This window comes from Stenella coeruleoalba (assembly GCF_951394435.1).
Source record: "Stenella coeruleoalba genome assembly, chromosome: 9".
NCBI lineage: Eukaryota > Metazoa > Chordata > Mammalia > Artiodactyla > Delphinidae > Stenella > Stenella coeruleoalba.
Window position 1 is genome coordinate 12,766,853 of NC_137155.1, and position 25,258 is coordinate 12,792,110.

At 37.4% G+C, this 25,258-nt stretch overlaps 1 protein-coding gene across 4 annotated transcripts in view; it reads right to left on the reverse strand.

Moving 5' to 3' along the window:
- The window catches only part of SUGCT (succinyl-CoA:glutarate-CoA transferase), a gene marked incomplete at its 5' end in the record, with an annotated part of 694,779 nt that overhangs the window by 618,913 nt on the left and 50,608 nt on the right, over positions 1–25,258 (reverse strand). For all 4 annotated transcript variants that reach the window (XM_079931161.1, XM_079931162.1, XM_079931163.1 and 1 more), the window contains one exon: positions 8,808–8,899. In XM_079931161.1, the coding sequence (XP_079787287.1) occupies positions 8,808–8,899 (92 nt within the window). The remainder of the gene's footprint in view (positions 1–8,807; positions 8,900–25,258) is intronic.

Here is a 25,258-nt window from a genome sequence, read left to right on the forward strand (position 1 = left end):
TATTTAAAATAGATAACCAATAAGGACCTACTGTAAAAAATAAATAAATAAACAGAAAGGAAAAGTATCCGCTGTAGTTTCCAATTAAGAGGTCACTGGTAACCCTCCCAAGAGCAATTTCATTGGTGAGGGGGCTATGGAAGCCAGAATGCAATGGATGGAGGATAGAAACAGAAACCACATGCCCTTTTTTCACCAAGTATTAACAGTACCTCTTATTACTTAAACCAGTGATTCCAAAACCAGGTGGATTATCAGAATCTCTCAGAAAGCTTTTGAAGAATACAGATATACAAGTAACACCATCCCAGGTTTGTTTCATTAGGTCTAAGACATGGGAATTTATGTATCATTTAGAGTTGTCTAAGCAATTCTAAAGACTTCTGGTATATAGTAAAATCGGAATCAGTGCGCCTAAACCTGAAAATCCTTAATTCAATCAGGCTCTGAACGTTTTGTAGGAGCGCATCCCATAGCTCTGTAGTGGAAAGTTTCTCAACATTTCTTACCCCTCAGGACAGGGATTATGATTTACTAGCACAAACGTAAGCTTTATTAAAAGTTCAAAGTTCTTTTCCAGTGACTATGACTTCAGGCCAAGTATTTATTATTTCTGCACTTGCTTATCCTCAGTCTATAAAAAGAATGACTTAGAGATGACTAAAAGTACGTCTGACTCTACTTAAAGGCATCGTTTTTACACAGATTTAAATATTAATCCTCCTAATATTTTAGAACTTTTCCGGCCAGAAGTGCAGAAGTCTCCTCCTCCTTGAACATGCAATGAAAGACAGAAATTAAACTATTTTCTCAAAAGTTAACGTGGAAACTATTCCTCAGTTACAACTAAACAGGGTTATGGTTCTCGACAGCCAGTCCAGGGGGCAACATGGGTGAGAAGAACATGGTTCAGAACTAAGACTAACTGAGCTAAACCTTATTTCCCTTTATTTCTTCAAAGCTGCACACTGCCCTTTCAGGGACCCCTTTAATCTCCTCCTTTACAGTCCCTTTACCCTGATTTTACTTAGATAAAAATGCTTGAGTGTAGAATACACATTGTGATTTGCCATGCAGTCCAATCTCCTAGAGAAGTTACTAACTCAGAATTTAAGCTCTCATTAACTTTCCATCAAAAGTCTCTGCGGTTCAAACAGCCACTCAAGACACTCTGCATTTTCCTTTTTACTGTGTAAAATGACAGTATGAATTAAACACTACATCCTTGACTAGCCAATCTTTCCTACAAAAGAGCTTTTAAAAAAGAGAAAGAAATTCTATTGTGTTAATTTCCAAAATAAAACAGTACATAAAGACTCCTAAAGCTGAAAAACTCTCTAAGGATCATTTGGTCCAACTTCCTGCCTTTAGGCAGGTAAATTTCTAAATCATCCAGGAAGATGCTTATCCCTCTCTCCTTAAAGATCTCCAGAGGAAACAGAGCAGTTATTGAGTATCTAATACATGCCAGGCATGCACCAGAAAGGGAAAAGGAACTAGCACTATTTCCCAGGTGTTTGCCTACACATTATCTCATTTAATCTGAGTACATTTTCCAAGACGTGTGTTAGTACTCTCATTTTTACAAATGAGAAAAACAAGGTTCAGAGATGTCATGTGGGACTGGGATTTCAAGCCAGGACAGGATCTTTCTCTCCGCCATGCTAACAGAAACCGCATGACCTGTTTCTTCATGCATGGCAAGGTTCAATATCCTGATGGTCAAAAAGCTCTGCATTTAGCTAATTAAAATATCTTCTCTGATATGGGCTCATTTTCTCTTATTCATTGTTCTATGAACAATAAAAACAACTTTCCACATCCTCCCCAAAACAGATGAAAACGGCACTCAAATCATTTCTTTGCCTTATCTATGGCAAACAAATCCAGTCCCTATAGACTTTCTCATTGAAGAAACTATTTATATCCCTGGGATAATTTTGGCCATTCTTTTTAGGATTTTCTCTGATTATAACACTTTTTCAAAGCATGATGACTCAAAACGAACACAATGCTCTCAAAAGTAACCACTTACTGAGATAGAAAAAAAAAAAAAGAGGGGGAGGTATTTTCTTTCATAAGATTCAGAAAGCAAAAACATTAGGAAAAAACTTGTTTAAATGACTTTTAATCATTACCTCAAGCTGAATGTTTTTTCCAAATATTTTTTACCATATTTTTCCAGTCATAACCCAAAAATTCCCTATTCACATTTTCTGAGTATGAGGCTTATATGAAATGTTCCACCCAATAGAAGACTCTCCTTTTATTTTTAAGTATGTCCGTTAAAGAACTCCAAAACGAATCTCAAATGCTATAGCTATTGCTACATGTATCAACCTGTTATTATCAAACTGAAGTTGAATCCTTAAAGATTCCAAATTCATATATAACAAATAATCAATGAGCACCAACTCTGTAGTGGATCTGTGTTATACTCTAGGGATATACAAAAATATCCCAAAGACACTCCCTGAATTCAGGCACTTACATTCCAAAGTCAGAGACAGATCAACATACAATAAGCAACATAATGAAAATTACATTGGCGCATAGAGAAAGAAGTGGCAAATTTTCCCTAAGGAAGCTAAGAAAAAAACCAAGTCATCTACCTTACTGCGTTTGTTACTGTGTATATGCCCATGACTCTCTCTAAGGTAGATAGCTAGTGGGAAGCAGCCGCATGGCACAGGGATATTGGCTCGGTGCTTTGTGACAGCCTGGAGGGGTGGGATGGGGAGGGTGGGAGGGAGGGAGACGCAACAGGGAAGACATATGGGAACATATGTTTATGTATGACTGATTCACTTTGTTATAAAGCAGAAACTAACACACCATTGTAAAGCAATTATACCCCAATAAAGATGTTAAAAAAAAAAAACAAAAACCCAAGTCATAAGAGATGACCAAAAGTCCTGTGTATCTAGTTAAGGCTTTCAATAGGGGCACTACTGGCATTTTGGAGGTGACATTCTAGATTCATGAGCTGTCCCATACCTTAAGGATGTTTACTCATCCCTACCCCAAGCACTAAATACCAGTACAACACGACCATCCCACACATCATTTTAAAACTCCCCTGGAGTGGAGTGAAGATTACTATCCACAGATGAAAACCATTGCTAGAGCACAGGATACCTCAAGCTCAGAAATGACATAAGAAATAAGTAGGTTAGGGACTTCCCTGGTGGTCCAGTGGTTGAGAACCCGCCTTCCAATGCAGGGGATGCAGGTTCAATCCCTGGTCGGGGAACTAAGATCTCACATGCCGCAGAGCAACTAAGCCTGTGCGCCTCAACTACTGAGCAAGTGAGCCACAACTAGAGAGCCTACGTGCCACAGCTACAGAGCCCATGTGCTCTGGATCCCGCACACCACAACTAGACAGCCCGCACGCCACAACTAGAGAGGAGCCCACACACCACAACGAAAGATCCCGCATGCCTCAATAAAGATCCCACGTCCTGCAACTGAGACCCCATGCAGCCAAAAGTAAAATAAATAAATATTTTTTTAAAAAGAACCACTTATTAAAAAAAAAAAGATGGGGGAAGACTATTGTGCTTGTTTTTCAGTAGAACATCTCTGAAAGGATGCAAAAGAAAAGTGATACCACTGACTGTCTCTGAGAAGCAGGTGAATTGAGGACAGAGGGAAGGAGATTTACATTGTAAACTCAGATACAGAGTGACAAAGACAAACCTGGTTATTATATAGAGAGCTCTCTTTCACTCTTAAAAGAGTCCTGATTTGTATGATAAATTATATAGTCAACATACTTGTTTCTTGTAGATTTAGCATTATGTGAATGTATTACCTCTTCAAAAATACAAACTAAATACAATACAGTGCCTTTGGATAGCAATGTAGGACTATTTTCCTTTTGTGTAATTGTTTGTGTGTCCTTAGTTTTTAAAGGGGGAGATAAATATCTAAGAAGCATCGCTTGTAAACTTGATGTAATCCATCCTGCACATATGGACCAAACTAATCTTAGGAAGCACAGCTTTCATCATGTCACTCCCCTTCTGAAAAACCTCCCTAACTTCACTGTGAGCAAATAACATTTCAATTTCTTTGCTTGACCTTGAAGACTTTCCAAAGCATGGCCTTAATCAAGTTTCCCCCAGTACTCTGAAACTTTAACTCTCAGCTCTTCCATGGCTGGCCTATTGCTCTTCTCTAGGTATGCCTGATTCCTTTCTACTTCCCTATCTGTGTTCACTCTGCGATCTCTACTAGGAATGCCTCAATCCATCTGAATCCTATTCACCTTTCCAGGTACCATTCAACTCAAATCCCACCACTTTTCTGAAATCCCACTCTGAGCCACATTTATATTTTACTTGTAGTAAGTTATAGTAATTTCTCTCCAACAGATTCCATGTAGGCCATAAATTAGATTTTGAAGATTTTATTAATTAAATTTTAAAAAAATTTGAAGAGTATCTGTTATACGGGGCACAAGGACATAAAGTTGAATAAGAGGCTTTCCCTACCCTGGAAGTTCTCACAGAAATAGCTGACAACTGGCACCATACCCCCTTGCCCTCACACATCTACCCCTCTTGGCTGCTTGCAAAAAACTTACCTCATTGTCAGCATCACATATGCAGACACACACACACCCAAACACTCACCCACACACATACACACACATTCCCCAGCCCCAGGCCTCTAGGATCATGAAACTCAAGGGCTTTCAAAGGCTGTTTATTCCCAAGAAAGGATTAGAAACTCTTACAGTTCTCTATATTGCCTGCTACATAATGTTCCACTTAATTTTATGCAGTTTTCTATCATTTTCTAACTTTCCATGAGTATGTATCTAATCTAGTCAATCAAATTATTACTTGTAGAGTAACTTATTAAATTCTTTATGGTATGTAAAACAATACTATTCACATATGGTCAATACATCTTTTTCATTGATTGATATAATTCTTGATGTTTAAATGTAAGGTGAATTATTACTTAGAACATGTATTACATATGTGTGAGTCATTTACTTTCCAGAATCTCTCATACTCATTGGTTTCATTCTCAATACCCTCTCCATATTCCCTATGCATTAAAAAAATTAGATAGATGATAGACAGATAGATAGATAGATGATATCCCTTTTGAGTAATAACTGGTTAGCATAGAGCCATGAACATAAAAAATAATGGAACATAATTTTATTTGGAGCACAAGATTCTAATTTAAACATAATATATAGACCTTAACAAGTCATTAACTTCTGTCAGAGTCTATGCAAAGGGATTTTTAACAATAACACCTCTCATAATGTTTCCAAGTGCGATCCGCAACCATCTCCATCAGAAGCGCTTGGGGCCATCATTAAATATGCATATTTGTGGGCTCTACCCACAAATCAGTATCTCTGAGGGTGGAGCTGAGGAATCTACAGATATACCAAGAAACTGCTGACTCTTATGGGTAATACATTACATTATACATGTTTATACTTTTACATTCTATAAAAGACATTTATTTTCTCTTTACAATATCTGGAAGAGGAGCTGTGTGAACATCACTTCCAGATGCACTTCATCGAAAGAGAGAAGCTATACGATATGTTCCAGATCACATAGCACAGTGCCAAGTATTCATTTATTCATTCATTCAGCATTTATTTATTGAGTGCTTAGAAAGTGCCAGGCTCTGTTCTAGGCAATGAGATACCGCAGTGAGCAAGCAAAGACCATGGTCTTATGAGGCTTATGCCCTCCTGGTGCCCCTTTTAGGCAGCCAGGTAAACATTACACAGGAGTGAATGAGATACAGCCAGGCCTCCAGACTCTTAGTTGACTGCTTTCTCACTCCACCAAATGGTCTATTCACTACAGTGCAACATATCGTATCAATAGCAAGCATAAGCAAGATGCAAATACAATAAAAATCAGGCTTCATTCTTCAGGCAGCATGGAGAGTGGCTATAGTACAGAAGGTACTATATATAGCTAGAAGATGTAAAGCAGACTGGGTTCAAAGTATGGCTTTAGCATTTTACATACCTGGGCACCCTGTACAAGTTACCTAAGCCCTTAAGCTTCAGTTACAGAATTTATCAATACCTACACCTGGAAGGATCAATGTAAGAATGAAAACATAAAAGCAGACGGAAAACATCAAGCATGGGTCTAGCACAGTGTAGGTACTCAACGTCAGTTCTCTTTTCTCCGTTATCAAATCTGAATTTTATCCAACAATACCACAGCATTACCTAAAAGGCTAGATTTTAGATTTAGTTGGAGGTAACTGTAACTAGTTTGCTTAAATCTCATCATAAAGACTACTTTCATAGATTTTATCCTATATTACACATTTAGCTGATGCCCCTTTGGGATAAAAATAATATTATGAGTCCACTATAGAAAAACCATGCATTTTGAGTTTTCTCATCATAATAATAGTCTATACTTTGGGAACATCACTCATTTTCCAGGCAGAAATATATTAGATCATCACTAAAAAATATGTATATATGATAATGTATCTTTCCGTCTCTTCAAACTCTTAACTAATATAGTAGGTCCATAAACAATAAGTTCCCTGCATCTCCAACCTCACTCTTCCCCTTCTTTGCTAGCTCACAATAATCCAATGAGACTAGCTCCTCAAACCCACCAGACTCTCCAGCATTTAGATGTCATGCATGGTGTTGCCCTAGAGTCACCAGGTTAGTGCTTAACTGCATCCCACCTTAAATATCTGGCCCCCAGAGAAGCCTTTCCTGACCAACCATCCTGACAACATTAGGCTGCACTGAATAGGGTGAGGAAGCCTGGGTTCCAATCAGTCATCTGACAACATGGAGCTATGCTACAGCACAAATACACAGCTGGGCAGGTAGCTAAAACTTCATACGCAACATGATATAACTCGCAACAGTGCATCTGCATTAGCTGGTTAAAAATATCAGCCAGGGCTCTCAGAAGTGATCCCTCCTGTGGAACTTCTGCTGAGAGGCTTGGTGAACTGTCATATACTGCTGGTATCAGGGGGAAACAACTCCTTAAAGGGGGATTCCCAGCATGGGCTGATTCTCTTCAGGCTGCTTTTATCCTTTGCTGTCAAACCACATTTTGCAGAATCTCTGGAAGTATTAAAATGGCCTGAGGCACACTGTTATATACGTCAGTAGCATCCTGTACTCTTCTTTAGAGCTCTTTTTACTTGTTTAATATTTCTTTTCTGTTAATGTTTGTCTTCCCCATTTAAGGACTGTGCCTACCTGTTGCCTGTTTAATTCCCAGTAACTGCCATAGTAGCCAGCATACAGAGGATTCCCTCTGTATATGTACAATAACCATTCATTGGGTGGATGAATTGAGAAGTGAGAGATGTGTCCGTGTGAAAGAAGCCGAGTTTATTTAATGTAATACACGTGAAGTACCTAAAATAATGCTTGGCACATAGTAAGCATGCAATTAGTGTTGTTGTTATTTGTTAACCAGAACAAAAATCTCCTGAGGATAATACAAGAGGCGAGTTACTGACTGATAAATAATATGGTTGAGCACACGCTGTGTGTGTCCTAAAGGAGTAAGCTTTGACCTCATCTACCTCAGGTGTTTTTGAGTTAATTCATTTTAATATTTGAATATACAAATTTATATATCTTATGAGAAAAGATATCTCATATCTTTTCACATACTCACAATTGAGTACAATGCTATTAAATAAAACCACCCACTCACAAAAATAATGTCTTGACCATATAAGTATCTCTATGGGAAAGAGCAAAGAGATATATCCATGCTTCATTCTCTCAATGGACAGAAAGAAAATTGGTGCCCTTGAATATTGTAAGGAAAAGCCACACACATTCTTTCTAAGACTTGTGAAAATGAAACAAAGAAAGTACAAAAGACCATATATTTTAAGTCACTGAAATCCCAACACCTACTCTAAAATAATAAAAAGAAGTAAAATCTGTAAAAAAAAAAAAAAAAAAAAAAGACTTGAGGTCATTCTGCCTCATTTTATCCCAACACTGCAGCAATATTTCCTGAAGAATTAACTGAAGAAAGTGGTTCAGGGAAGGAATACCTACTGGAAAAAGTGTTTTAAGGCTATCAATCTAATTTGTTTTGGAAGTGGATTTTTTTAGTATTTTTATTTACTAAGCTTTCACACTTTTTTTTTACTTTATTAAACGGCATGCTTAGTTTTCCCCAAGAGTCCATTTTCTAAGAGTCTTTGATCTAACCATCCACATTTTGGTCCTCTATATACTTTTGGGGAACTTCCTATCACCAATGGAGAAGGAATGTGGTTATAAAATCAAATAATTCTTTCACTGTCAGAATCTAACGCATTAACAATCAGACACAACTATGTCCGAGCATTAAGTAACAAATTTTAAAATAAACAACCACTTATAATACTCCAGAGGGAAAAAGAAACCCTCCACTATGTATATACATCAAATGAAAGTCCTCTGGTAGAAATGGACATCCGCGGACTAGTCTAGTCAGCCATTCTACTTCACACGAGGAATATTCCTAAGTCACACAAAGGTGCCTTTACTAAGCTTGAATGATATAATACATATGGAAAATGTGTTCTCCACTTGATCTATTGCTTCTTGCTAAAAAGGTTGTTCTTTTCCATGGGGCCATAATGACATTAAGCCTCAAGTACATTCATAATAAACATTTCCATTTTTAACATCATTCACTTTCCGTGGTTTTTTCCTAAAATTAACTCATGTTTAAGCCTATGGGGTTAGTAAAGATGAAAATCTCTTTGGAATAAATAGGGGGAAAAATATGAATATTCTAAAGAAGGATACCTACCTCAGGCCCTGTGATGTGCATCAGACCAGAAATAGCAGAGGCAACAGCATCGTACCCAGCTCGCTGAGACAGTGGACCTGTCTGACCATACCCTAAGACAACAAGAATAGACATATTCAGCACCACCCAGGGAGAGCAACAGTACAATAGTGTGTTAAAACCATCTGTATCCAGAAATCCTACAGCATTTTCTTACTATTAGGTCTACACTATCCCTTGAAGGAGGCTGTAAAATTTAATTATGGTGTTATACCCCAGAAGGTTGCAAACTGGTGACTCGTGGGCCAGATCCCCATTGTACAAATGTTTTGTCTGGCCTGAAGAGTGTTTTGAAATGTATTTACTTAGTTTCCAACATTTAAAGATCAGGAGATAGCACATAATATACAAATTTCTGGCTTTTCTTGAAAAACCAGAAAATACATTCAAAACTCGGCTCACATCCTCACATGGCAATAATCAATTAGAGTTGAGTAATAGTTCTTCCCTTTACACACGGCATAAATTCTCCAATTTGCCGCACTCTACACCCCTCCTTAATCCTTTATGCTTCAGTCTGATTCAATCATTAACTGACCTTCCAGACTCCAATAGGTACTTGCTACTCCTGCTGTATACAAAACAATATACAAAGTAAAACAAAACAATGTCTCCCTAGGTTCTATTTACATATTTTTTCAAGTATGCAAAGAAAATATAAATGATAACTTAAAATTTGAACATAAATAGAATTAATACATCTCCTGCCAGTGCTTTTTAGGATTACAAAGAGAAGGTGAAGGTGTCACTTTTTGTTGCCATCAGCAAAAATTAAAAGAACACAAAGGGACTTCCCTGGTGGTCCAGTGGTTAAGACTCCATATTCCCAATGTAGGGGGCCCAGGTTCAATCCCTGGTCAGGGAACTAGATCCCGCATGCCGCAACAAAGACCCAGCGCAGCCAAATAAATAAATAAATATTTTTAAAAGAAAAGAAAAGAAAAGAACATAAAAATATTTTATCCTGCTCTCCTCAGTCCTGGTGCTTACTGTTGGATAATAAAGGTTATATGAGGAGCTACATAACTCTGTCTCCAAATCCCATATATTTTGCTTGCTTCTCCAGCAACCTGGAACACTCTATTTCACTCCATATATGTACATACCTCACTCCCTCACATCCTCCAACTCTGCACTGAAATGTCTCCTTATTAGAGAGGTCTTCCCTGAAGAACTTTTATGAAAGATCACTCTCACTTTTCACTCTTAAGCCCCCTTACCTCATTATATTTGACTTCACACCTCTTATCACCAGAAGATATATAATATAGTTTATTTATTTTCTGTATCCTCCCTACTCAAAGGTATGCTCTAGAGAGTTTTTTCTATTGAATTTACTGCTGTACTGCCAGCATCCAGAATAGAATTCAGTAACGGTTACCAAATGAATCAATGAATGAATACTGGTTATATAAAAACAATTACCTTTAAAAAACAAATTAATTAATAAAGAAACTAAAGAGGCTTTTATTCTGTTTTGTTTTCTTTTTGAACAAAATGATGATATAGGAGGCCAATTTCCTCCTCCCATGGACACAGTGCTTGTACAGCTACACACAAAGCACTTCTCTCTGAGAGAAATCTGGGAACTGAGCAACTAGAGAAATCCAGATGAATGACTCCTATACATTGGGCAACAGAGACAATACCCATATTGAAACTGGTAGGAAAGGCTGAGACACTCTCATCATAAACCTCACTCCAGGCACAAAACCATACAATTAGGAGGAAAACCCAAACTCCCAGCTTCTCCCTGAGGAACAGGCAGTACAGACATCTAGTGTCCCAACCTTTAAGTCTCCCACCTGAGAAACAGTCCCCTAAAACTCCTATCTCTTATAGCCAGCATTCATGAGTCCTACAGGACTACAGCAAACAAAGAAGTTACTGATAGCATCATAAGCACTGAACACAACTATCCCCCCAGGTCTCAGGACTGAAGGAGCAGCGAAAACATCCATCTCCCAGTCTTTCCCTGGAAAGGGTTTGACTTCATACTTTACAAGCTGTTGCCTAAGGGTCTAGACACTAATTGACAACATCTAACTGATCCTACCTGGAACCTGAAAGAATCAGTGGGTGCTTACCCCACCTTCTCCATCCAGCTCACTCCAACAATAAAACCAGGTCACCATCATCTCTCCAGAAGGACCTTCTACACATGTCTTGTGCCCCACCTTTTGCAGCTACCGCCTGGGAGATGGGTCCCCAGATCACCTGGCTCTGACTGTCAACAGTGCTTGCAGTTAACAAGTCCCACTGGACTATAGCAAACAAATAAGCAGTTTGTAATGGGCTCAGGGCTCAGTGCAAGGGAGAATACAAAAAGCCTACCTTCCAGTTTCTCCCCAGAAAGTGCCTGATGGCATACTTTCCCAGCTGTTGCCTGAGGGTCTGGCTTCTAATCAGCCTGTATCTAAGTGCTGGCTACAATCATCCCCTTTGGAACTTAGATGCGTCTTCTCATACACTCAACTACTAAAAGGCATGAAGAAGGACAGTGGCTTGGACAGTCACAAAGGTGTGAGAGGCATCCAGGAGTTCAGGCTGTGCTGATTAACAGGATTCATCTCCTACACAAGAACATTCTCTCAAGACTGAAAGAGGTGCTGTTTAGCTAATGCACAAAAACCGACACAAGCATTCAAGGAAAATGAAGAAACAAGGGAATATGTTCCAAACAAGAGAACAATATAAATCTCCAGAAACCAACCTTAATGAAACAGAGAAAAGTGATTTACCTGACAGAGTTCAAAATAATGCTCAGAAAGATGCTCACAGAGGTCAGGAAAGCAATGCATGAACAAAGTGAGAATTTCAACAGAGACTGACGGTATTACAAAGTACCAAACAGAAAGTACAGAGATAAAGAATAAAATAACTGAACTGAAAAATTCAATAGAAAGGTTCAACAGCAGACTAGATCAAGTGGAAGAAAGAGTCAGTGAATTAGAAGACAGAGCAGTGGAATACATCCACTCAGTGAAGAAAAAAGAAAAAAGACTAAAAAAGGAGTGAAGATAGCTTAAGAGACTTATAGTGCACTAAAAAATGGGCCAATATACACATTATAAGGATCCTAGAAGACAGGGGGGACCTTATTCAAAGAAATAATGGCTGAAAACTTCCCTAACCTGGGGGAAAAAAACAGACATCCAAATCTAGGCAGCCCAAGAAGTACCAAATATGATAAATCTAAAGAAATTCACACCCAGACATTATAATTAAATTGTCAAAGACAAAAACCTTAAAAGCAGCAACAGAAAAGCAACTTGTTACATACAAGGGAACCCTCATAAGACTATCAGTGGATTCTACAATAACCTTGCAGGTCAGAAGGCAGTGGGATGAGACATTCAAAGTGCTGAAAGGAAATAAAAAAGACTGCCAAACAAGAATACTCTACCCAACAAAACAGTCCTTCAGAATTGAAAGAGAAATAAAGAGTTTCCAGACAAACAAAAGCTGAAGGAATTTATCACCACTAGTCTTACAAGACATGTTAAAGGGATTTCTTCAAGCTGAAACAAAAGGATGCTAATTAGTAACATTAAAACATATGAAAGTATAAAACTCACTGGTACAGATAAATATGTGGTTAAATTCAGAATACTCGAATATTGTAATGGTGGTGGGTAAATCGCTTATAACGCTGGTATAAAGATTAAAATTAAAAATATTAACACCACCTATAACTACAATAATTTGTTAATGAATACACAATATTAAAAAGATTTAAATTGTGACATCAAAAACATCAAATGTTGGAGAACAGTGTAAAAATGTAGAATCTTCTTATACATTTGAAGTTAGGTTGTTAGGTCAGCTTAAAACAGACTATTTTAGCTATAAGATATTTTATGTAAGCCTCATGGTAACACAGTGCAAAACCTATAGTAGATACACAAAAGAGAAAGAGAAAGAAATCTCAGCATACCACTACAGAAAATCATCAAATCACAAAGGAAGAAGAACACAGGGAAAGAAAGGAACAAAGAAATGACAAAACAACCAGAAAACAATTAACAAAACGGCAACAGTAAATCCATAGCTATCAATAATTACTTTAAATGTACATGGACTAAATTTTCCAATCAGAAGACACAAAGTGGCTAAATGGATAAAATGAACAAGACCCAACTATATGCTGCCTACAAGAGATTCACTTCAGCTTTAAGGACACAGACTGAAAGTGAAGGCATGGAAAAAGATACTCCATGCAAATGGAAACCAAAAGAAAGCAGAGGTATCTATACTTATATCAGATAAGGTAGACTTTAGGACAGAGACTAAAATAACAGACAAAGGTCTTTATATTGATATAATGATAAAAGGGTCAGTCTAACAAGAGGATATAATATTTGTAAATATTTATGCACCCAACAGAGAAGCACCTAGATATATAAAGCAAATATTAACAGACCTGAAGGGAGAAACAGACAGCAATACAATAATAGTAGGGTACTTCAATAACCCACTTTCAACAATGGCTAGATCATCTAAACAGAAAATAATAAGGAAATATTGGACTTAAACTACATGTTAAACCAGATGGATTTAACAAACATTTACAGAACATTCATCCATCAGCAGCAAAATACACATTTCTTCTCAAGCACACATGGAACTTCCTCAGAATAAATCATGTGCCACAAAACAAGTCTTAATAAACTTAATAACACCAAAGTCATGTCAAGCATATTTTCTGACCACAATGGTATGAAACTAGAAATCAATTACAAGGAGAAAAGTAGAAAATTCACAAATATATAGAGATTAAACAACATGTTACTGAACAACCAATGTGCCAAAGAAGGAATCAAAACATAAATCAAAAAATTCTTTCAGTCAAATGAAAATGGAAATACAACATACCTAAATTATGGGATGCAGCAAAAGCAGTTCTAAGGGCAAAGTTCATACGATGAACTCCTACATCAAGAAACAAGTAAGATCTCCAATAAACAACCTAACTTTGTACCTAAAGTAACCAGAAAAACAAGAACAAATGAAGCCCAAAGTTAGTAGAAGGAAGAAAATATCAAAGAACAGAAAAGAAATAAATAAAAGAGAGACTAAAAATACAATAGAAAAGATCAATGAAACTAAGAGCTAGTTCTTTGAAAAGGTAAACAAAATTGGCAAACCTTTAGTTAGACTCACCAAAAAATGAGAGCAAGAACTCAAGTAAATAAAATCAGAAATGAAAGAGATGTTACAACTGACACCATAGAAATACAAAGAATCAAAACAGACTACTATGAACAATTATACACCAACAAATTGGACAACCTAGGAGAAATGGATAGATTTCTAGAAACTCCAAGACTGAATCATGAAGAAACAGAAAATCTGAACAGACCAATTACTGGTAAGGAGATTAAGTCAGTAATCCAAAACCACCCAACAAACAAATGTCTAAGACCAGAGGCTTCACTAGTGAATTCTACGAAATATTTAAAGAATTTCTATTTCAGAGCAGCTAGTTTATAGCTGTAAAGGGCATCCTAGACCACACTTCCAGTCTTGAACACAATGGCTTTTAAACCACCAGTATCCCCAGCATAAAACAGGCCTCCAGGAGCAGAGAGAAGCTCCACTGTAAGGCAGGAACACTAAGTGCTAGTGAACCACCTGCTATCTCAACAGGAAGTCAAGAGAATGAATTAGCTTCAGTCCACTCTAGGTAGAGAATATCAGGAGCTCAGGCTTCTGGCCAGGAGCCCAAATGCCTCAAATGAGACAAAGAGAGGCCCCTCACCCATCAGCAGAGCTCTAAATGAAGTCTTCTAAACAAAGGCCTGCAGGAAAACATGCTCAAAAAAACGAACAGTTTGCTAAATAAAAAGGCACCATAATACTTGCCTTGTGATACAAATTCTCTTGTTCAGCTTACAACAAGGGGGAGGCACAAATATCCTAATTACTTTAAATTACAGCTTCCAAGTATTTCTATTAAAGAGAAATATAAATAGTTACCCTCACGGAGGCAGTATGGCATAGTGAATAAGAGGATGAGTTTTAGGATTGAAAAAAATCTGAATTGAAATTATAGCTCTGCTAACTACTAAATCTTCAACAATTCATTTAATCTCCCTGAGCCTCAATGTGCAGAGTATTCACATTTATCTCATAGATATATTATGAGGATTCAATTTGATAACACAGCATAAGCAAAGTACATTACATTGAGAGCTAAATATACTCAGTTAATAAATATGCACTGATTAATATACTAGTAACATAGTAGCTTGCCCTTTCCACAAAATATTGAGAATAACAAAAATTGCCTTGACGTATGTTTAAATGATGAGGAGAATAAATATTCTAAGCATTGCATTTATGTTGTTTAACAACCCATTAAAATTGAAAGTTTTTGTACTTGGAAACTAGCACATGTTCATTTTAGAAAAGAAACTTGACAATAATAACATATTTTTGGTAATATGAGTCAAAAATTATTCCACCTTTCACCTTACACTTGACTTAACTACTTAAATACTGACAACCAATACCATAATCAACAAATATTTATAACAATAAATTTAAAACAGGAAACTGACATTACCAAAATGGTATTTTGCAAAGATTACTCTGGTGGCAATGTGAAGACTGAATCATTTATTAATAATTTAACAAAGGGCTGAAAAAATGGTAAGCATGGGATCCACATAGTTCTTTTTCATTTTATTTTTAGTTATACAATTCCAAAAAAGACCACGATCAAAATCCAAATTACAGAGGAAAAATTTAAGCATGTTAGTTCTATTTTATATTCAAGTAAGGGAGGTAAGGAAAACCAAGGAGGTTATGGAAAATCAGAGAGGAACATCTTTCTCTCTCTCTCCTCTCTCCTCTATCTCTCTCCACTACCCCACCCCCTTACTCACCCACATTCATTTTAAGGAGCAATCTCGCCATCTTGTGGTTCTTACGAACACTGACTATAAAGCAAAACGAACTTCCAGACATAAGTAAAAAATGCAAGGGAAGGGAAACTAAATGGAAAAGATTTCTTGTCTTTTAATATTTGCCCTGAATACCAGATGCTCTGGCCTGCCCACTCCTGGTTTCACTCATTTTTCTTCTTAATCATGTCTAACTTTTTGTTTCCCTTTTCTCCTTAACCAAAACAGGAGTATGTTTAAAGTTAGTATCATTCCAGCAGCTATAGAAACTCCAAAAATAGATTGTTTATCTGAAAGGAGAACAGAAGCAATAAAATATTTTACAGTAAATAATGTAATCCTTCAAAATGTATACAAATATCTGGACTTCTTTCCCTGATCATTTTCTAGTGTATAGATTGTTTCTGAATTAAAAGATTATGAACTCAATGCATTTTGTTTTTAAAAAATATTTATTTTCTTATCTGTCCACTTAAAAGGCCTAGAAGCAAAGACTAACCCAGCAGCAATGAGCGTCACCAGTATCCAGATGGTGGTCTCTAAATGCCATTTTCCACTAAAAGAAATTAAGATTCCTTGGGGAAATGGTTGATTACAGGATAGGGCAGGAAATGTACAAAATGCACCTGGAATATATTGTTATACCAGAAACCAAAGAAGCTATCAGACTATTAGTCATGTCAAGAGTATGCAGAAGCCAACTTAAAAAGGCGTCCACTGGCCAAAGATGGGACCATTTTGAGTATCAGTGAGGATAACAGCTGCAGTGGATTGAAACACAACAAATATGTTAAATTCTGTGAGTTCCTAATGATATTTTTTTAATCATTAGGAAGATACTAGGGAATAAATTCATTATTATGACAATTGGTAAACAGAAAGAATTTGTATCTATCCTGCCTTTCCTTAATGATCTATACTCAGGGTAATCAGACAGTTGATGAAGGGAACATTATGTTTCTGGAAGTGTTCCAATCAATATATGAAGAAGGAACGGCAGAATCAGGGTGTCATCATTTTGTAACTCCTAATGGATTAACAGATCTAGGCAATCACCATCAATGGCTGCTAACATCACAAACAAGAGCAATAGCCAGCCCATGTGCTCCAGGGCAACTACACACCACCTTCTATGACATATTCTTGACCAAAAAAAAAAAAAAACCTCAAACCAAAACCTGAGCAAACCTATAGATATGTCAATTTGTAAATAATAACGACAAAAATTAAACAACATGGGAATGTAATCAGCAAAATTCAACCTACCCAACAAGACAAAGTGGGTTTTTTTAAACAAATAAATTTTAAGAAAAAAGAGATTGAGAAGCAACTATAAATTAAAGGAGATTTAAGAGACATATCAATCAACTGCAATAATTAGACTTCATTTGGATCCCAATTTAAATTAACAAACTATAAAACGAAAGAGAGAGAATTGGGAAAATCTGAACATCAACTGCATATCTGATATTAAGGAATTACAGGGTTTTTTTAATTTACATGTGATGACACTGGGTGTTTATGCTTTAAAAAGAGTCCTTTTCTTTTAAACATATTCTGAAATATTTAGAAATGAAATGATATTAAGTCTGAGATTTGCTTTTAAGTAATCAGGGGAGGGAGAATAGGTGGGGTTGTAGGCAAAATAAGATTGGCCATGAGTTGATAATTATTAAGCTGGATAATGTGCACCTCAAGAGCCATTATACTATTCATTCTACTTTTATGTAACCTTAAAATTTTCCACCATAAAATGCCAAAAAATAAATAAATTTAAGAATGGCATGCAAATTTCATTTTGTATGTCTAAAAGTACCCCAAGGAATATTAGAGTTGAACGGACCGGGGGCAAAAATTCTTGCTTTACAGATGAGAAAACTGAGGCCCACAGAGGTTAAGTGACTTGTCTAAAGTCATAAAGCCAGTCAATAGCAAAACTAGAACTAACACTGAAGTTTTCAGTTTCCCAACCTGGTTCTCCTTCATCTGAACAGGATGTCTGAAGATTTCAATTGGCATTGTGAAAAACCTTCCTGTTGATCTGAAAGATTTCCCACAATCACACCTTGCGTTTAATAGGGTTTGTCCTTCTGTCACATGCATAATGATTTAGATTCTCACAGTCACACCCTGTTTTGGTGGATTATTTTTTCTTTTTCCCTCAGGTCACAGATACAGTATTTTTAACTGTAAGATACGTACATTTCTACATGCAAGATTACAAAACTAACCTCAGCAGGATTCATTGAGATTCCTGTAAACCTCAATAGGGCAAGAGACCTCACTGCAAACATGCTAACCAATCAAAACTAACACTTAACCAAGGACTCCATAAAGCAAGAGTGGTATTTAGGGTGATGGCGGTAATAATAATGATAATAGTTAACATGTACAGAGCACTTGCTATGTTCCAGGAACTGTGCTGGTGCTTTGTATGTGTTATCTGATTTAAGTCTCACAAGAATTACATGAGGTAAATTTTATTATCCTATTTGAATTACTATTGAGAAAAATGAGGTCCTGAGAGATTAAGTGCCTTACCCAAGGTCACAAAGCTACTTGCTGTGATTCTGTAACTAATTATTGACGTTTTGACACTCATTACAATGTAACCATTTTTGGAAAATATTTCCATGAGTATTAATAGTTCATACATTGTTCAAAGACCAAAAATGTGACTAATATGGTTTGCTACCTCAATAACCTATGAAATTAGATCCCCCAATCTCTATCACAGAGAGGCAGCAAAATTGGCTGATTAATCGTACAGCACCTAAAACATCTGAAATACTAATAAGTATATGTTCCTAGTCAGAAAAGGCAAATAAATCTGTAAATTAAGCAGTATGAGTACAATGCAGCAAAAAGTAGCATACTAAGAAAAAATGCTTATACTGATGATAGCTGGTAATACAGAATTACCACTTTTTTATGATATCCAATTTGATGATACTAATATTTAAAAATATATTTTGTTTGACAATTGCTTCTTATGCATACGTTTCATTTCCCCCAACTAGTTAGTATAACACTAAGCAGGCAGTGGAAACTTAATAAATACTCATCAACTGACTGGTGCATACTTTTGTATTTTGTACTGTTTCACGCATGCCTATGATATTCTTCACATAAACTATCAAAATAAATGTTTTTTTACAGGGCAGACAAGAGTAAGGGGTAACTGGGTGTCAAGATACTATCTTGCTTATAATATACAGTGCGTTTTTTATGGAAAAGAAATAAAAAGTCTTCAAAACTCTCATCATCCAAACAGTCTACAACTGCAAAAGCTTTGGTGATCATGCCAAAGCATCCCACTAAAAGTGACTTTAACTACATGCCCAATCATGTAAGTACACACACACACACACACACACACACACACACACACAGATTATCCTAAATCTCAGAAGACTTATTCAAATAGGAAGGGAAAAAACTATTATAAATCACAATGATATAATGAATATAAATTGCAGAATATGCCCTTAAATTAAGAATTCAAATATATTTTCATGGAATCTATTCGAAAGAAACTACTAGGAGTTATATCTACATTCCAAGAGTCAATATTTTGTACAAGATGAATGCAGCTCACATTCCGACAGATGCCCCATAAAATTATTAAAGAATAAAGAGAATTACCATTTTATATATTTTTCATTTTCAGGAGAAAAATCAAATTTTAAATTACATAAATATAAAACATGAGTAGATAAAATATGAGCAGAAAAGAAAATAAAAACCCAGCCAGACTCTCACATAAAACCAATTCCCTATAGCTGATTCCCACACTCCAAATAGCAGCACTACGTCAGCCTATGAAGGGACATTTTAGGCAAAGAACACAGAAATGTTCAGTACTGACCTCTTTACAGAGACTAAACATCATCTCAAATCAAATCCAGATAAATGGATAAGTCAACTGAGTAACAAATTAACAAGAATCACCTTTAGCCTTGTTCCACTGCCAAGAGAAAAGTACTCAATTAAGCACAGTCTACATCTTTATTTAATAGAGATCAATGAAAAAAAAGAATAAAAGTGACCCAAGTAAGAATGATATCAAACAAAATCCAGTAATCTTTGAACTGCCCAAAGTTGGGAACAAAGTCTTTCCAAAAATGCAGACTTCTGAGTAAGCAGTGCTTCCTGAGTAAGCAAATACACATAGTTACACCAAAGCCAAAAACAGAGAAATAAATAACATGAAGCCAGGAAAAACAGTATAACATGTAATGGTGCTGGGTAAAATAATCACTTGCAGAATAAACTAATGGGTTTTAAAAGTTTGCAGTTATGAGCAGATCTAGTGCTCAGATCTTGGTTCTTAAATACGATTCGCCCCCAATGGAACCAGGGCTCCTTGGAGAAATGGTTAATTCCAGGCTTGGGGGAAGGGGTGTGGGGGAGGACCTAAATAAATGTGGAGTATCTTGTGCCAAAAATTAAGAAAGTGCTCAAAGGATGATGAGGACATATCAAAAATATACAGGGGATAGTTTGAAGGTGTTCCCACTGGCCAAATCTGGACAATTTGAGCATCAAAAATAAATCATGATAGTAAAGGATTGTAACTGATTGAATAACATATGAATAAAAGAGCCCAGACTGACATAAATAAATAAAGGAAAGAGAGAGCTCTCCCTTGTAGTAGAAAAGTCAGTTCATAAATGTAAAAGAAATGGTGGAATTAGAAAATCACTATTTAACATCATCATAATAATAGTAAACTCAGGCAAGAATCATCAATGTATGATAAAAACAGTGGAGATAGTTTGAGCAAGTAAGAGAATATTTACATAGTCTTAAAGTATGACCCCCTTGCCAACACTATATTCTTTTAACTATAACAGGTAAAACAATAACTTTACAGTGGAGAAACCTAGCAGATACCATCTTTAACCCAATCATCAAAGTTACATTGCTAGCAATAGACAGCTTGCATTACCCGATACAATGCACTGAGAAGAACTCAGCATTACTTCTCTGGCATAACTATCAAAAGTACTTAACCTGAATCTACTCATAACGAAACATCAGAAAAATCCAAATTGAGGAGCATTCTACTAAAATAATTGACCTGCACACTTCAAAAAATGTCAAACCGGGCTTCTCTGGTGGCGCAGTGGTTGAGGGTCCGCCTGCAGATGCAGGGGACGCGGGTTCGTGCCCCGGTCTGGGAGGATCCCACATGCTGCGGAGCGGCTGGGCCCGTGAGCCATGGCCGCTGAGCCTGCGCGTCACGAGCCTGTGCTCCGCAGCGGGAGAGGCCGCAGCGGTGAGAGGCCAGCGTACCGCAAAACAAAAACAAAAACAAAAACAAAAACAAAAAATGTCAAACCATGAACTACACAGAAAGACCCAAGAACCACAAAGAAAAACCCAGATTAAAGGAGGCTAACGTGACATGACAATCGAATACAATGCAGAGTTTGGGTTTTCCTTTGCTATAAAGGACTTAACTGAAACAACTGACAAATTATCAATAAGGTCTGTAAATTATATACTAATATTGTTTCAGTATTCATTTACTGATTTTGGTAATTCTACTCTGGCTACATAATAGAATTCCATTTTTTTATAAAATACAAACTGAAAAATGAAGGGGTAAAGAGGCATCACATGTCTGTGTCTTATACAGTACATAAAAAATGTAAGTAAATTAGATAGATGATACAGATGATAGGTAGGTAGGTAGATAGATACATGGCTAGATACACAGATACAAGCAGAAATGATAAAGCAAAACTATTTGTATATCTACATCCATGGAATAACAGACTATACAAGTAATTAGTTAGAACAGGAACCTGAAAACCATTCAACTTGCCCCCATGTTTGAGGAAGAAGAGAAAGAGGATGAGGGGGAGGCAGCAGCAGCAAAGGCAGAATAGCTAACATTTCTTGAATAGTTCCTAAATGCCAATCATGTCACATACATTATCTCATTTAATCCTTACAATAAACCCTAGAATTTGCAGATGAGACCATTGTACTTGGGAAGGTTAAATAACTTATCCAAAGTCACCTAAGTTATAAGTGATAGAGCCAATATTTCAACCAATCTACAGGGGACAATGCCCCCACCTCTCTTTGCCCTGTCTGAATCTGAACAGTTCCACCTTTATCTGTGTTGGGTCTCTATGTAAGATATTTGAAGAAAAAGTGGGATAACCTCAGAACACTAGATTATACTATTCTCCCTCACGCTGTTCCTGGCTGCAGTTAGAAAATCACTTAAGAAGACACAAGACTAAGGTTATAAAGAGATCAGGGCAAGCTAATTAAAGCTGCTCACCAACTCTAGTGCCTTAAAGCAAAACGTGAGGAAGGAAAAGAGCACTTACCACAGTGCTCAAATCCCAAATAGGAACCTGGAGAGTCATTTCATTTTTAATAAATTAGTTACAACATTATGTTCCACTAACATTGATTTGATAAATATCTACTGAATATCAACTATGTGGAAATAGCATTTTCAAGAAAATCAGTAGCACTTGGGAAAAAACATTAGTGCCCAATAGTGACAGAATACAGCTCTCTGTAGCTCCCCATTTGCTCAGTTTCTAATGCCTGCATGGTTGGCCAGAACTGGAGGGATGTGAGGAAAAGAAGAGGCACGGTCAGCAAGAAAGGTCTTACTTAATTGGTACTATCATGGAGAGTTAGTTTGGTTGCTCTCTGGGCTTGACAGGAGTTTAAAGCCTACTTGTCACATGGGGCACTTTACTGGGTTCTTCAAAGACTTCCCCCACCCCATCAGTGGGCATCTCTTACCTCCAGGGTGAATCTATCTTTTTTCCAGCTGATCACTTTTGAGTCCTTCCTCACTCCCAGTTGTCATCAGCACCACCAGCTTCCTCCTGCCCTCTTAGACAGGGTCTTAACCACACAATGTTTTTCTCTTTCTCACCCTGATCCGCAGAACAGCAGTGGCTTCCCAAACCACAGCCCTCCAGACATCCTCTGGCTCTCTAAATATCTCAGGCATGAATCATATATCAATCTACTATCTACCAAGCTCCGGGGAACAAAAACCAAATCCTCCCAGAGGTTCCACTGAAGGCTCCTTCTCTTGGCTTGAAGTTATACATTTTATACAACTATTTCTTTTGAAAATATAAATGTTTAATAAACAATTTTCATTTAAAAATGACTATGGAGAACCAAGATGGCAGAGTAGAAGGACGTGCTCTCACTCCCTCTCGTGAGAACACCAAAATCACAACTAGCTGCTGGACTATCATCGACAGGAAGACACTGGAACTCACCAAAAAAGATACCCCACATCCAAAGACAAAGGAGAAGCCACAAGGAGATGGTAGGAGGGGCGCAATCACAGTAAAATCAAATCCCATGACTGCTGAGTGGGTGACTCACAGACTGGAGAACACTTATACCACAGAAGTCCACCTACTGGAGTGAAGGTTCTGAGACCCACGTCAGGCTTCCCAACCTGGGGGTCTGGCAACGGAAGGAGGAATTCCTAGAGAATCAGACTTTCAAGCTGGTGGGATTTGACTGCAGGACTTCGCCAGGACTGGGGGAAACAAAGACTCCACTCTTGGAGGGCATACACAAAGTAGTGTGCACATCAGGACCCAGGGGAAGGAGCAGTGATGCCAGGGGAGACTGAACCAGACCTACCTGCTAGTGTTGGAGGGTCTCCTGCAGAGGTAGGGGGTGGCTGTGGCTTACTGTGGGGACAAGGACACTGGCAGCAGAAGTTCTGGGAAGTACTCCTTGGTGTGAGCCCTCCCAGAGTCCGCCATTAGCCCCACCAAAGAGCCCAGGTACGCTCCAGTGTTGGGTTGCCTCAGGTCAAACAGCAACAAGGAGGGAACCCAGCCGCACCCATCAGCAGGCAAGCAGATTAAAGTTTTACTGAGCTCTGCCCACCAGAGCAACAGTCAGCTCTACCCACCACCACTCCCTCCCATCAGGAAACTTACACAAGCCTCTTAGCCTCATCCACCAGAGGGCAGACAGCAGAAGAAAGAAGAACTACAATCCTGTAGCCTGTGGAACAAAAACTACATTCACAGGAAGACAGACAAAATGAAAGGGCAGAGAACTATGTACCAGGTGAAGAAACAAGATAAAAGCCCAGAAAAACAACTAAATGAAGTGGAGATAGGCAAACCTTCCAGAAGAAGAATTCAGAATAATGATAGTGAAGATGATCCAGGACCTCGGAAAAAGAATGGAGGCAAAGATTGAGAAGATGCAAGAAATGTTTAACAAAGACCTAGAAGAACTAAAGAACAAATAAACAGAGATGAACAATAAAATAACTGAAATGAAAACTACACTAGAAGGAATCAATAGCAGAATAACTGACGCAGAAGAACGGATAAGTGACCTGAAAGACAGAATGGAGGAATTCACTGCTGCAGACAGAATAAATAAAAAAGAATGAAAAGAAATGCAGACAGCCTAAGAGACCTTTGGGACAACATTAAATGCAACAACATTTGCATTATATAGGTCCCAGAAGGAGAAGAGAGAGAGAAAGGACCAGAGAAAATATCTAGAGAGATTATCGAAAACTTCCCTAACATGGGAAAGGAAATAGCCACCCAAGTCCAGGAAGCACAGAGAGTCCCATACAGGATGAACCCAAGAAGAAACACACCGAGACACATAGTAATCAAATTGGCAAAAATTAAAGACAAAGTAAACTTATTGAAAGCAGCAAGGGAAAAATGACAAATAACATACAAGGGAACTCCCATAAGGTTAACAGCTGATTTCTCAGCAGAAACTCTACAAGCCAGAAGACAGTGGCATGATATACTTAAAGTGATGAAAGGGAAGAACCTACAACCAAGATTATTCTATCCAGCAAGCATCTCATTCAGATTCGATGGAGAAATCAAAAGCTTTACAGACAAGCAAAAGCTAAGAGAATTCAGCACCAGCAAACCAGCTCTACAACAAATGCTAAAGGAACTTCTCTAAGTGGAAAACACAAGAGAAGAAAAGGATCTACCAAAACAAACCCAGAACAATTAAGAAAATGGTCATAGGAACATACATATCGATAATTACCTTAAACGTGAATTAAACGCTCCAACCAAAAGACACAGGCTTACTGAATAGATACAAAAACAAGACCCATATATATGCGGTCTACAAGAGACCCACTTCAGACTTAGGGACATATACAGACTGAAAGCGAGGGGATGGAAAAAGATATTCCACGCAAACGGAAATCAAAAGAAAGCTGGAGTAGCAATCCTCACATCAGATAAAATAGACTTTAAAATCAAGAATGTTACAAGTGACAAGCAAGGACACTACATAATGATGAAGGGATCAATCCAAGAAGATATAACAATTATAAATATATATGCACCCAAGATAGGAGCACCTCAATACATAAGACAACTGCTAACAGCTATAAAAGAGGAAATTGACAGTAACACAACAGTAGTGGGGGACTTTAACATCTCACTAACACCAATGGACAGATCATCCAAAATGAAAATAAATAAGGAA